The sequence below is a fragment of the Nerophis ophidion genome, linkage group LG03 (genome assembly GCF_033978795.1).
Source record: "Nerophis ophidion isolate RoL-2023_Sa linkage group LG03, RoL_Noph_v1.0, whole genome shotgun sequence".
Lineage (NCBI taxonomy): Eukaryota > Metazoa > Chordata > Actinopteri > Syngnathiformes > Syngnathidae > Nerophis > Nerophis ophidion.
Window position 1 is genome coordinate 88,288,087 of NC_084613.1, and position 15,829 is coordinate 88,303,915.

The window sequence follows — 15,829 nt, forward strand, 5'->3', positions numbered from 1 at the left end:
TAATGATGCATTCAGGTGTTACTGTACAAAGTACTAGTACAAATGTGCCTAATGATGCATTCAGGCGTTACTGTACAAAGTACTAGTACAAATGTACATAATGATGCATTCAGGCGTTACTGTACAAAGTACTAGTACTTCTATTTGTATGAAGCAGTACTAGCACAAAGTGTGTAAATGATGTGTTTAATGTCTGAAGGAGATCACAGTTTTGCAGGTAAAGGTGTGTCCTGAAGACACTTCGTGATCAGTTTGAGGGCGTCCACAGCGGTCCCCCAGGCCAAGGACACGCCCCATCCTCCATGGCCGTAGTTGTGGACCACGTGCACGCTCCTGTGCTGGTTCACCTGCAGCACCTCTCTCTCCACCCTGGGGTGCTTCCTGCCAGGCCTAAGCCCCACCCACACGCCCAGCGGGCGACTCTTGCTCAGCGACGGCTCCAGGCGGCAGCAGCGCTCCAGGATGGCGTCGCTCTCTCCCGGGTCGGGCATCAGGCGCTCGTCGCCCTGCTGCCGGCCGCCGCCCAGCGTGACGTGGCGCGCGCCGGGGTAGATGTAAGTCTTGCCGTCCGCGTCCCGGATGAAGTGCCGCAGCCAGGGCGCCTCCACCCGCAGGACCTGGCCTCGGACGGGGTACACCTGGCCGTCGCCCGCCAGGGATCTAGAACCCAGACCTGAGCAGTTGACGATGATGTCATAGCGGAGGCCGAGCTCCTGGAGGTGGGTGACTTTAGTCCTCTGCACCTGACCGCCGGCTTTCTGGAACCTGACACACGACACAAGCACATGAAGACTCACCAACATGGAGACAGCCAAATATAAGCACATATCATAGCAATCCCACACACACGCCCCCTTTATGAAGACAAGGCATACCTTCACACCAGCATGCTAGGTGGCTACATGTTAGCATTGCAGCACACTCTACCCAATGATGCCTTCAGGTGTTACTTTACTAGTACAAATGTACCCAATGATGCCTTCAGGTGTTACTTTGCTAGTACAAATGTATCCAATGATGCCTTCAGGTGTTACTTTGCTAGTACAAATGTACCTAATGATGCCTTCAGGTGTTACTTTACTAGTACAAATGTACCTATTGATGCCTTCAGGTGTTACTTTACTAGTACAAATGTACCTAATGATGCCTTCAGGTGTTACTTTACTAGTACAAATGTACCTAATGATGCCTTCAGGTGTTACTTTACTAGTACAAATGTACCCAATGATGCCTTCAGGTGTTACTTTACTAGTACAAATGTACCTAATGATGCCTTCAGGTGTTACTTTACTTGTACAAATGTACATAATGATGCCTTCAGGTGTTACTTTACTAGTACAAATGTACCTAATGATGCCTTCAGGTGTTACTTTACTAGTACAAATGTATCCAATGATGCCTTCAGGTGTTACTTTACTAGTACAAATGTATCCAATGATGCCTTCAGGTGTTACTTTACTAGTACAAATGTACCCAACAATGCCTTCAAGTGTTACTTTACTAGTACAAATGTACCTAATGATGCCTTCAGGTGTTACTTTACTAGTACAAATTTACCTAATGATGCCTTCAGGTGTTACTTTACTAGTACAAATGTATCCAATGATGCCTTCAGGTGTTACTTTACTAGTACAAATGTACCTAATGATGCCTTCAGGTGTTACTTTACTAGTACAAATGTATCCAATGATGCCTTCAGGTGTTACTTTACTAGTACAAATGTACCTAATGATGCCTTCAGGTGTTACTTTACTAGTACAAATGTACCAAACGATGCCTTCAGGTGTTACTTTACTAGTACAAATGTATCAAATGATGCCTTCAGGTGTTACTTTACTAGTACAAATGTACCTAATGATGCCTTCAGGTGTTACTTTACTAGTACAAATGTATCCAATGATGCCTTCAGGTGTTACTTTACTAGTACAAATGTATCTAATGATACCTTCAGGTGTTACTTTACTTGTACAAATGTACCTAATGATGCCTTCAGGTGTTACTTTACTAGTACAAATGTACCTAATGATGCCTTCAGGTGTTACTTTACTAGTACAAATGTACCTAATGATGCCTTCAGGTGTTACTTTACTAGTACAAATGTATCCAATGATGCCTTCATGTGTTACTTTACTAGTACAAATGTATCTAATGATGCCTTCAGGTGTTACTTTACTAGTACAAATGTATCCAATGATGCCTTCAGGTGTTACTTTACTAGTACAAATGTATCCAATGATGCCTTCAGGTGTTACTTTACTAGTACAAATGTACCTATTGATGCCTTCAGGTGTTACTTTACTAGTACAAATGTACCTAATGATGCCTTCAGGTGTTACTTTACTAGTACAAATGTACCCAATGATGCCTTCAGGTGTTACTTTACTAGTACAAATGTATCCAATGATGCCTTCAGGTGTTACTTTACTAGTACAAATGTACCCAATGATGCCTTCAGGTGTTACTTTACTAGTACAAATGTACCTAATGATGCCTTCAGGTGTTACTTTACTAGTACAAATGTATCCAATGATGCCTTCAGGTGTTACTTTACTAGTACAAATGTACCTAATGATGCCTTCAGGTGTTACTTTACTAGTACAAATGTATCCAATGATGCCTTCAGGTGTTACTTTACTAGTACAAATGTATCCAATGATGCCTTCAGGTGTTACTTTACTAGTACAAATGTACCTATTGATGCCTTCAGGTGTTACTTTACTAGTACAAATGTACCTAATGATGCCTTCAGGTGTTACTTTACTAGTACAAATGTACCTAATGATGCCTTCAGGTGTTACTTTACTAGTACAAATGTACCTAATGATGCCTTCAGGTGTTACTTTACTAGTACAAATGTACCTATTGATGCCTTCAGGTGTTACTTTACTAGTACAAATGTACCTAATGATGCCTTCAGGTGTTACTTTACTAGTACAAATATACCTAATGATGCCTTCAGGTGTTACTTTACTAGTACAAATGTACCTAATGATTCCTTCAGATGTTACTTTACTAGTACAAATGTACCTAATGATGCCTTCAGGTGTTACTTTACTAGTACAAATGTACCTAATGATGCCTTCAGGTGTTACTTTACTAGTACAAATGTACCTAATGATGCCTTCAGGTGTTACTTTACTTGTACAAATGTACCTAATGATGCCTTCAGGTGTTACTTTACTAGTACAAATGTACCTAATGATGCCTTCAGGTGTTACTTTACTAGTACATATGTACCTATTGATGCCTTCAGGTGTTACTTCACTAGTACAAATGTACCTAATGATGCCTTCAGGTGTTACTTTACTAGTACAAATGTACCTAATGATGCCTTCAGGTGTTACTTTACTAGTACAAATGTACCTATTGATGCCTTCAGGTGTTACTTTACTAGTACAAATGTACCTAATGATGCCTTCAGGTGTTACTTTACTAGTACAAATGTACCTAATGATTCCTTCAGATGTTACTTTATTAGTACAAATGTACCTAATGATGCCTTCAGGTGTTACTTTACTAGTACAAATGTACCTAATGATGCCTTCAGGTGTTACTTTACTAGTACAAATGTACCTAATGATGCCTTCAGGTGTTACTTTACTAGTACAAATGTACCTAATGATGCCTTCAGGTGTTACTTAACTAGTACAAATGTACCTAATGATGCCTTCAGGTGTTACTTTACTAGTACAAATGTACCTATTGATGCCTTCAGGTGTTACTTTACTAGTACAAATGTACCTAATGATGCCTTCAGGTGTTACTTTACTAGTACAAATGTATCCAATGATGCCTTCAGGTGTTACTTTACTAGTACAAATGTACCTAATGATGCCTTCAGGTGTTACTTTACTAGTACAAATGTATCCAATGATGCCTTCAGGTGTTACTTTACTAGTACAAATGTATCCAATGATGCCTTCAGGTGTTACTTTACTAGTACAAATGTACCTATTGATGCCTTCAGGTGTTACTTTACTAGTACAAATGTACCTAATGATGCCTTCAGGTGTTACTTTACTAGTACAAATGTACCCAATGATGCCTTCAGGTGTTACTTTACTAGTACAAATGTACCTAATGATGCCTTCAGGTGTTACTTTACTAGTACAAATGTACCTAATGATGCCTTCAGGTGTTACTTTACTAGTACAAATGTACCCAATGATGCCTTCAGGTGTTACTTTACTAGTACAAATGTATCCAATGATGCCTTCAGGTGTTACTTTACTAGTACAAACGTATCTAATGATGCCTTCAGGTGTTACTTTACTAGTACAAATGTACCTAATGATGCCTTCAGGTGTTACTTTACTAGTACAAATGTACCTAATGATGCCTTCAGGTGTTACTTTACTAGTACAAATGTATCCAATGATGCCTTCAGGTGTTACTTTACTAGTACAAATGTACCTAATGATGCCTTCAGGTGTTACTTTACTAGTACAAATGTATCCAATGATGCCTTCAGGTGTTACTTTACTAGTACAAATGTATCCAATGATGCCTTCAGGTGTTACTTTACTAGTACAAATGTACCTATTGATGCCTTCAGGTGTTACTTTACTAGTACAAATGTACCTAATGATGCCTTCAGGTGTTACTTTACTAGTACAAATGTACCTAATGATGCCTTCAGGTGTTACTTTACTAGTACAAATGTACCTAATGATGCCTTCAGGTGTTACTTTACTAGTACAAATGTACCTATTGATGCCTTCAGGTGTTACTTTACTAGTACAAATGTACCTAATGATGCCTTCAGGTGTTACTTTACTAGTACAAATATACCTAATGATGCCTTCAGGTGTTACTTTACTAGTACAAATGTACCTAATGATTCCTTCAGATGTTACTTTACTAGTACAAATGTACCTAATGATGCCTTCAGGTGTTACTTTACTAGTACAAATGTACCTAATGATGCCTTCAGGTGTTACTTTACTAGTACAAATGTACCTAATGATGCCTTCAGGTGTTACTTTACTTGTACAAATGTACCTAATGATGCCTTCAGGTGTTACTTTACTAGCACAAATGTACCTAATGATGCCTTCAGGTGTTACTTTACTAGTACATATGTACCTATTGATGCCTTCAGGTGTTACTTCACTAGTACAAATGTACCTAATGATGCCTTCAGGTGTTACTTTACTAGTACAAATGTACCTAATGATGCCTTCAGGTGTTACTTTACTAGTACAAATGTACCTATTGATGCCTTCAGGTGTTACTTTACTAGTACAAATGTACCTAATGATGCCTTCAGGTGTTACTTTACTAGTACAAATGTACCTAATGATTCCTTCAGATGTTACTTTATTAGTACAAATGTACCTAATGATGCCTTCAGGTGTTACTTTACTAGTACAAATGTACCTAATGATGCCTTCAGGTGTTACTTTACTAGTACAAATGTACCTAATGATGCCTTCAGGTGTTACTTTACTAGTACAAATGTACCTAATGATGCCTTCAGGTGTTACTTAACTAGTACAAATGTACCTAATGATGCCTTCAGGTGTTACTTTACTAGTACAAATGTACCTATTGATGCCTTCAGGTGTTACTTTACTAGTACAAATGTACCTAATGATGCCTTCAGGTGTTACTTTACTAGTACAAATGTACCTAATGATGCCTTCAGGTGTTACTTTACTAGTACAAATGTACCTATTGATGCCTTCAGGTGTTACTTTACTAGTACAAATGTACCTAATGATGCCTTCAGGTGTTACTTTACTTGTACAAATGTACCTAATGATGCCTTCAGGTGTTATTTTACTAGTACAAATGTACCTAATGATGCCTTCAGGTGTTACTTTACTAGTACATATGTACCTATTGATGCCTTCAGGTGTTACTTCACTAGTACAAATGTACCTAATGATGCCTTCAGGTGTTACTTTACTAGTACAAATGTACCTAATGATGCCTTCAGGTGTTACTTTACTAGTACAAATGTACCTATTGATGCCTTCAGGTGTTACTTTACTAGTACAAATGTACCTAATGATGCCTTCAGGTGTTACTTTACTAGTACAAATGTACCTAATGATTCCTTCAGATGTTACTTTACTAGTACAAATGTACCTAATGATGCCTTCAGGTGTTACTTTACTAGTACAAATGTACCTAATGATGCCTTCAGGTGTTACTTTACTAGTACAAATGTACCTAATGATGCCTTCAGGTGTTACTTTACTTGTACAAATGTACCTAATGATGCCTTCAGGTGTTACTTTACTAGTACAAATGTACCTAATGATGCCTTCAGGTGTTACTTTACTAGTACATATGTACCTATTGATGCCTTCAGGTGTTACTTCACTAGTACAAATGTACCTAATGATGCCTTCAGGTGTTACTTTACTAGTACAAATGTACCTAATGATGCCTTCAGGTGTTACTTTACTAGTACAAATGTACCTAATGATTCCTTCAGATGTTACTTTATTAGTACAAATGTACCTAATGATGCCTTCAGGTGTTACTTTACTTGTACAAATGTACCTAATGATGCCTTCAGGTGTTACTTTACTAGTACAAATGTACCTAATGATGCCTTCAGGTGTTACTTTACTAGTACAAATGTACCTAGTGATGCCTTCAGGTGTTACTTAACTAGTACAAATGTACCTAATGATGCCTTCAGGTGTTACTTTACTAGTACAAATGTACCTATTGATGCCTTCAGGTGTTACTTTACTAGTACAAATGTACCTAATGATGCCTTCAGGTGTTACTTTACTAGTACAAATGTACCTAATGATGCCTTCAGGTGTTACTTTACTAGTACAAATGTGACTAATGATGCCTTCAGTTGTTACTGTACAAAGTACTAGTATTTGTATTTGTATGAATCAGTAGTAGCACAAGGTGTGGTAACGGTGTGTTCACGGTCCAAAGGAGATCACAGTTTTGCAGGTAAAGGTGTGTCCTTACCGTCATACTTCTGCATGCTAACTAATCACTGGGTGTCACTGGTTAGTTGTAAAGTAACACAAATAAGGAGACACACAACAGAGCCCGGACACGAGGGTGTGAGGTATTTGGCAATAATCATCAAGATAAGCCAGCGGAGGGGCCGTTACCATGGAAACCAGAGTCAGATGAGACTGTCCTGAAGTGACTGCTAACCCATATTAAAACTGGTCCTAGTCGTCACTACAATGTTTGGTCCTTCGAGTTAGTTGCAGAGAAGCAACCTCGTCAGTCACTATGTTCATGTCACAGCTCGCTTGGTAGAGTGGCCATGCCAGCAACTTGAGGGTTGCAGGTTCGATTCCCGCTTCCGCCAACCTAGTCCCTGCCGTTGTGTCCTCGGGCAAGACACTTTACCCACCTGCTCCCAGTGCCACCCACACTGGTTTAAATGTAACTTAGATATTGGGTGTCACTATGTAAAGCGCTTTGAGTCACTAGAGAAAAAGCGCTACATAAAAATAATTCACTTCACTTCACATGAGAGAATGCTCGCCCAGATTTGCCCAATTCCCGCTTTTCCGGGACATTTAAAGTGTTAAAGTTTGATGTTAGCATGTAGCTACTCGAAGGGCACATCTGCATTTCTCATCAAATTGGGTTGTTTTTCCCTGCCCCGATGTGGGATCTGAACCAGGGATGTCGTTGTGGCTTGTGCAGCCCTTTGAGACACTCGTGATTTAGGGCCATATAAATAAACATTGATTGATTGATTGAAAATCTTAATTTTCCCTCTGGTTTTATTAAAGTATTTCTGATTCTGTCAGGTTCAAACACCAAACTATCTATTAAACGAGACGAGAAGCAAGGAATCAGGCAAAGATAGAGTTACATTTTGCTCATGAGGAGAAACGTATTGGGCTGCACACTCAGTTTCAGTCTCCCACTACGCTCTGAGGAGCAGTCCCACGCGCTCCTCTATTTATTCGTGGCTAACTAACGTAATGTTGAAAAGTAATGTTGGCGTAAGATGCATGATGATTACAGCAGGTGCTCCAATTATTTTTTTGGACTCCGAGTTGACACAATATATTGTAAAAGTTGAAGAGAGGGGGACCCACCTGTTCAGGAGCCAAGGCAGGTAATTGGTACATTCACACTTGATGGTAGTGAAGGCCTGACCAAAGGTGTGATGCGGGAAGCGTTTCAGCTCGCGCTCGCTCATCAAGCGGAAGTCTAACACAATGTCGGACCAGTAAGGAGTCTTGTTAGCGGGAACTTCCTTGAAGACCTGACACCTGGACCATTTTGGAAAGGAGTTAGGCTGACGTCTGAATTGTGAGAAGATCTAGAACATACCCTGAAGTTAGGAGGACGCCCGCATCGGAGGAGTGCTGGGACTGGGCGACGGACAGCAGCTCATCAAAGCCGTCCTGGAACCAACGTTTTTGTCTTTCCAACGGGACATCTAGAAGACACATCATGTCCAGTACTGATCAGAACAAAGTTGGCCCTCGTGTGTGTGGGATGGATGGTGAAGTACCCGGGAAGTCCTCGGTCAACAGGATCCCGGCAGCGACGTCGCTTGTGGTGTCAGGACTGAACCTTTCGGCCACAAGCGTGACGAAGCAGCCAGGGAGAGCCTCAGCGATACAAACGGCGCTGGATAATCCGACCACACCTGCTCCGACCACCACCACCTTCACTCCATTCATCCTGCACACAATGTTCAACATCTTTATACCCAACTGCTGTCTTTAAGGGACGCCCTGAGTGCTGCCTTCATGGACCATTGGCCTGTGGGTGATACGAGGTTCCTAGCCAGAGATAGAAGGGGGGTGCATTCTCAGGCAGGTAGTATATCCTGAGTGCTGCCTTCAAGGACCATTGGCCTGTGGGTGATACGAGGTTCCTAGCCAGAGATAGAAGGGGGGTGCATTCTCAGGCAGGTAGTATATCCTGAGTGCTGCCTTCAAGGACCATTGGCCTGTGGGTGATACGAGGTTCCTAGCCAGAGATAGATGGGGGGTGCATTCTCAGGCAGGTGGTATATCCTGAGTGCTGCCTTCAAGGACCATTGGCCTGTGGGTGATACGAGGTTCCTAGCCTGAGATAGAAGGGGGGTGCATTCTCAGGCAGGTGGTATATCCTGAGTGCTGCCTTCAAGGACCATTGGCCTGTGGGTGATACGAGGTTCCTACCAGAGATAGAAGGGGCGTGCATTCTCAGGCAGGTAGTATATCCTGAGTGCTGCCTTCAAGGACCGGCGTAAACCCCTCACACATACCATTGGCCTGTGGGTGATACGAGGTTCCTAGCCTGAGATAGAAGGGGGGTGCATTCTCAGGCAGGTAGTATATCCTGAGTGCTGCCTTCATGGACCATTGGCCTGTGGGTGATACGAGGTTCCTAGCCAGAGATAGAAGGGGGGTGCATTCTCAGGCAGGTAGTATATCCTGAGTGCTGCCTTCATGGACCATTGGCCTGTGGGTGATACGAGGTTCCTAGCCTGAGATAGAAGGGGGGTGCATTCTCAGGCAGGTGGTATATCCTGAGTGCTGCCTTCAAGGACCATTGGCCTGTGGGTGATACGAGGTTCCTACCAGAGATAGAAGGGGCGTGCATTCTCAGGCAGGTAGTATATCCTGAGTGCTGCCTTCAAGGACCGGCGTAAACCCCTCACACATACCATTGGCCTGTGGGTGATACGAGGTTCCTAGCCTGAGATAGAAGGGGGGTGCATTCTCAGGCAGGTAGTATATCCTGAGTGCTGCCTTCATGGACCATTGGCCTGTGGGTGATACGAGGTTCCTAGCCAGAGATAGAAGGAGGGTGCATTCTCAGGCAGGTAGTATATCCTGAGTGCTGCCTTCATGGACCATTGGCCTGTGGGTGATACGAGGTTCCTAGCCAGAGATAGAAGGGGGGTGCATTCTCAGGCAGGTAGTATATCCTGAGTGCTGCCTTCATGGACCATTGGCCTGTGGGTGATATGAGGTTCCTAGCCAGAGATAGAAGGGGGGTGCATTCTCAGGCAGGTAGTATATCCTGAGTGCTGCCTTCAAGGACCATTGGCCTGTGGGTGATACGAGGTTCCTAGCCTGAGATAGAAGGGGGGTGCATTCTCAGGCAGGTAGTATATCCTGAGTGCTGCCTTCATGGACCATTGGCCTGTGGGTGATACGAGGTTCCTAGCCAGAGATAGAAGGGGGGTGCATTCTCAGGCAGGTAGTATATCCTGAGTGCTGCCTTCAAGGACCATTGGCCTGTGGGTGATACGAGGTTCCTAGCCAGAGATAGAAGGGGGGTGCATTCTCAGGCAGGTAGTATATCCTGAGTGCTGCCTTCAAGGACCATTGGCCTGTGGGTGATACGAGGTTCCTAGCCAGAGATAGAAGGGGGGTGCATTCTCAGGCAGGTAGTATATCCTGAGTGCTGCCTTCAAGGACCATTGGCCTGTGGGTGATACGAGGTTCCTAGCCAGAGATAGAAGGGGGGTGCATTCTCAGGCAGGTAGTATATCCTGAGTGCTGCCTTCAAGGACCATTGGCCTGTGGGTGATACGAGGTTCCTAGCCAGAGATAGAAGGGGGGTGCATTCTCAGGCAGGTAGTATATCCTGAGTGCTGCCTTCAAGGACCATTGGCCTGTGGGTGATACGAGGTTCCTAGCCAGAGATAGAAGGGGGGTGCATTCTCAGGCAGGTAGTATATCCTGAGTGCTGCCTTCAAGGACCATTGGCCTGTGGGTGATACGAGGTTCCTACCAGAGATAGAAGGGGGGTGCATTCTCAGGCAGGTAGTATATCCTGAGTGCTGCCTTCAAGGACCATTGGCCTGGGGGTGATACGAGGCTCCTACCAGAGATAGAAGGGGGGTGCATTCTCAGGCAGGTAGCATATCCTGAGTGCTGCCTTCAAGGACCATTGGCCTGTGGGTGATACGAGGTTCCTAGCCAGAGATAGAAGGGGGGTGCATTCTCAGGCAGGTAGTATATCCTGAGTGCTGCCTTCAAGGACCATTGGCCTGTGGGTGATATGAGGTTCCTAGCCTGAGATAGAAGGGGGGTGCATTCTCAGGCAGGTAGCATATCCTGAGTGCTGCCTTCAAGGACCATTGGCCTGTGGGTGATACGAGGTTCCTAGCCAGAGATAGAAGGGGGGTGCATTCTCAGGCAGGTAGTATATCCTGAGTGCTGCCTTCAAGGACCATTGGCCTGTGGGTGATACGAGGTTCCTAGCCTGAGATAGAAGGGGGGTGCATTCTCAGGCAGGTAGTATATCCTGAGTGCTGCCTTCAAGGACCATTGGCCTGTGGGTGATACGAGGTTCCTAGCCTGAGATAGAAGGGGGGTGCATTCTCAGGCAGGTAGTATATCCTGAGTGCTGCCTTCAAGGACCGGCGTAAACCCCTCACACATACCATTGGCCTGTGGGTGATACGCAGTCGTGTGGTGGAGTTTCACTCCCAAGCTCTCCGCCGCAGCAGCCCAGAGCTCAGAAGCGAACTCGGAAACGTTCCACAGTAGAAAAATAAGGAAGTGTGGGATCATCCGAGCGGTTGTTTGTATTCCCGAGCGGGAGCGGAAAAAAATGCGACTGCTCATCCCGGCGTCCGGTGTTGTGCTGTATTATGCACCCCCGCCATAGAATGCCCCCCCCCCCCGACGGGAGCGCGCTTACGTCACTCGTCTCGAAAAGTATATCTAAACTTGGCTGTAATGACCAGAAATCGCCTCTTTCGGCATAAAAAAGTACACAACAAAGTGAAATAATCCAAGTTTTCCTTACTTGTGGATGGATTTAAAATTGTGAGCCTTTAATGATTTCTCCATCATTCCGGCTATTCAGATAAGGCGAAAACAATAAGCATTTAATATTGGAATATTTGCTGTCCTGATAATGAAGTATTGTCTACCTAGACAGCTTACTGTAAAGAATATATACACCAAAATAAGACTTTTTTTTAGATGACCATGGATGAAGTACTGACTGTCCAGAGTCGAGACCCAGGATGGACCGCTCGCCTGTATCGGTTGGGGACATCTCTACGCTGCTGATCCGCTTGAGATGGTTTCCTGTGGACGGGACTCTCACTGCTGTCTTGGAGCCACTATGGATGGAACTTTCACAGTATCATGTTAGACCCGCTCCACATCCATTGCTTTCGGTCCCCTAGAGGGGGGGGGGGTTGCCCACATCTGAGGTCCTCTCCAAGGTTTCTCATAGTCAGCATTGTCACTGGCGTCCCACTGGATGTGAATTCTCCCTGCCCACTGGGTGTGAGTTTTCCTTGCCCTTTTGTGGGTTCTTCCGAGGATGTTGTAGTCGTAATGATTTGTGCAGTCCTTTGAGACATTTGTGATTTGGGGCTATATAAATAAACATTGATTGATTGATAGAGACATCAAGGAGAACGAATGTTTGCTGCTTCGTTTGACGTGTTGTGTTCTAATACTCGTATTTTAAAAATATGACATTTTCTTTAACTTTAAGAAGCTCATGGGTGGATGGATGAATAAATAGATGAATGCATCTGATTTTTTTACCATTGATTTGGTTTTAAGATGTTTCAAATTGAACATTCACAAATAACGTTACCAAAAGTACCCGAACTACCAGAGGTGGCCTGGTGGGGGTGCATTTTCGGGCAGCCGTTGATTCCACCTGCCTGAGAATGCACCCCCCATCTATCTAAAATGCACCCCCACCATAACTCCACTTCTGGTGATCCGATCATCACATGGTTTTCACTGTACACAGGGGGGGGGGGCTATGATGAGTAACCAGGGTGAGTGTCATGTCTCTATGAGGTTCCTAGCCAGAGATAGATGGGGGGTGCATTCTCAGGCAGGTGGACTGAACGTCCTGCTAGAAAATGCACCCCCCCATAACTCCACCTCTGGTACTTTTGGTAACGTTATTTGTGAATGTTCAATTTGAAACTTTTTAAAACCAAATCAATGGTAGATATCAGATGCATTCATTTATTTATTCATCCATCCACCCAAGAGCTTCTTAAAGTTAAGGAAAATGTCATCGTGGAGGTCTTTTATCCCCAGGGTCCTTTGGACCACCAATGACGGACATTACAGCCTCGGTCATGTTTGTAAAGCCCCTTTTTATTTTTCAATAAATGATTTCCCTGTGCTTTTCAGCCACTGTCTCTCACTCTCGCTCCACCAACAACAACAACAACCTTCTCCTTCCCGACTGCTGCCTTTAAGAGAGCGACAGGTGATAAACAAACACTCTCAGCTGTGTCATCCACTCACCTGTCGCTCATCTGCAAGCCGGTTCTGCCACACCCTGCTTTGCTGCAGGTCGGCAGGCCACGCCAACCACAGTCACATTTTTAAAATACGAGTATTAGAACACAACACGTCGAATGAAGCAGCAAACATTCGTTCTCCTTGATGTCTCTAAAAAAGTACTTTGGTGTATATATTCTTTACAGTAAGCGGTCAAGGTAGACAATACTTCATTTTCAGGACAGCAAATATTCCAATATTAAATGCTTATTGTTTTCGCCTTATCTGAATAGCCGGAATGACGGAGAAATCGTTAAAGGCTCACAATTTTGAATCCATCCACAAGTAAGGAAAACTTGGATTATTTCACCTTTTTATGTATTTTTTTATGCCAAAAGAAGCGATTTCAGCCACTTCGATCATTACAGCAGAGTTTTTAAATTTTCTATCTTTAATTTCCAGTTTTACACGAGGACCACTTTATTTTGTTTTTTTAATGTTTATTTATAAATTTCAACATTTACAAACAGTTGAGAAACCATAATCAAAATAAGTCCAACAACAGTATAAAACATTACAAAACATTATAAAAAAAACAGTACAAAACACCGCCAGGGGGTTTTAGATTCAAAGTTACAAAAATAGAATACTATATATATATATATATATATATATATATATATATATATATATATATATATATATATATATATATATATATATATTAAACAAAGTGCAAAGCCAAAGGCTCACTCAAATTCAGAAAATAACTTAAATTTGGAACTCAGCATCATCGTTTTCACAGCTTTTTTGTTGTTAAAAGTAGAGAGTGTTTTAATGTAGAGTTCAAAATCTTTTTTAAAGGCACAAAAGACAAGTCGGGTATTGAGAAACTTACATTTATGAATATAAAACTCAGCCAATAGAATAATTAGGTTGCAAAGGTAAAATTCCTTTTCAAATTGTTGTTCATACAATGTAAAACCAAATATCACATTCTTAAAGTCCTACTGAAAGCCACTACTAGCCACCACGCAGTCTGATAGTTTATATATCAATGATGAAATATTAACATTGCAACACATGCCAATATGGCTGCTTTAGTTTACTATATTGCAATTATAAATTTCGTGCAAAGTATCCTGTTGAAAGCGTCGCGGTATGATGATGTGTGCGCGTGACGTCACGGATTGTAGCGGACATTTTGTTCCAGCCCGATCCCAGCTATAAGTCGTCTACTTTAATCGTATAATTACACAGTATTCCAGACATCTGTGTTGCTGAATCTTTTGCAATTTGTTCAATAACTAATGGAGACGTCAAAGAAGAAAGATGTAGGTGGGAAGCGGTGTATTGCAGCTGCCTTTAGCAACACAAACACAGACGGTGTTTCATTGTTTACATTCCCGAAAGTGAAGCTTTAATATGGAACGGAGCGGTCAAGTGAACATGGGTCTCTACCACATGTCAACCGGCAGGTTTCGGTGAGAAAATGGTGGTAATAAGTCGGCTCTTACCGTGGACATGAGCGGAGCTTGCGTCGTTTCTTGTGTAAAAAGAGGCAGCTCCGAAACTCTTGCCTCCTCCGTGGCTTCCATCAGAGACACTGGCGGTCACCACACCCGTGGCCACACCCCTCCGACTTTCAGGTACGACAGTATAATCTCACTACAACACTAGTAACACAATAAGCAGATAAGGGATTTTCCAGAATTATCCTAGTAAATGTGTCTAATAACATCTGAATCGCTCCCACTGCCCTCGCCTTTTAATTTTTTTTTCTAGTGCTTCACTCTAACTTTCCTCATCCACGAATCTTTCATCCTCGCTCAAATTAATGGGGAAATCGTCGCTTTCTCGGGCCGAATCGCTCTCGCTGCTGGTGGCCATGTTTGTAAACAATGTTTAGATGTGAGGAGCTCCACAACCCGTGACGTCACGTGCACATCGTCTGCTACTTCCGGTACAGGCAAGGCTTTTTTATTAGCGACCAAAAGTTGCGAACTTTATCATCGATGTTTTCTACTAAATCCTTTCAGCTAAAATATGGCAATATGGTGAAATGATGAAGTATGACACATAGAATGGAGCTGCTATCCCCGTTTACCATGAATTGATTAACGTGGACTTCGACTTAAACAAGTTGGAAAACTTATTGGGGTGTTACCATTTAGTGGTCAATTGTACGGAATATGTACTGAACTGTGCAATCTACTAATAAAAGTATCAATCAATCAATTAAATAAGAACATCTCATTTCAGTAGGCCTTTAAAACAAAGCACAAATTTGTCATGAATATTGTCCAGGATGAAGCGACAGATGTCCTGCCATAGTGATGAAGTGCTTTCACAAGTCCAAAACAAATGGTTAACAGTCTGTGGATGCATAAGGAGCAGGTAAACATCAATGTCCTTCTTCTATCTAACCATCACAGTCTTTACAGGCTAATAACGATGACTGATTTTAAAAGATATCTCTTTGACTTTGTTGGTCAGGAAATAGATGTTACAGCCGAGTTTAGATATACTTTTCGACAGGGGCGTCGCCAGACATATTTCACTGGGGCACGTGCCCCATTGTTGATCTGCAGTGCCCCAGTAAAAATTTCACCAATAAAAAAAAACGCTTCAGAGTGTTAAGTCTACATAACATAGAC

The 15,829-nt window shown here is 42.7% G+C and overlaps 1 protein-coding gene across 1 annotated transcript in view; it reads right to left on the bottom strand.

Annotated features, from left to right (window-relative positions):
- Positions 1 to 15,829, bottom strand: part of ddo (D-aspartate oxidase) — a 17,778-nt gene continuing 1,949 nt past the window's right edge. Inside the window, exons 2-5 of the mRNA XM_061896311.1 lie at positions 8,468 to 8,640; positions 8,284 to 8,392; positions 8,046 to 8,222; positions 1 to 765 (exon numbers count right to left, since the gene is read on the bottom strand). Of these exons, the coding sequence (XP_061752295.1) occupies positions 204 to 765; positions 8,046 to 8,222; positions 8,284 to 8,392; positions 8,468 to 8,639 (1,020 nt within the window). The 5' untranslated portion in view covers position 8,640 and the 3' untranslated portion in view covers positions 1 to 203. The remainder of the gene's footprint in view (positions 766 to 8,045; positions 8,223 to 8,283; positions 8,393 to 8,467; positions 8,641 to 15,829) is intronic.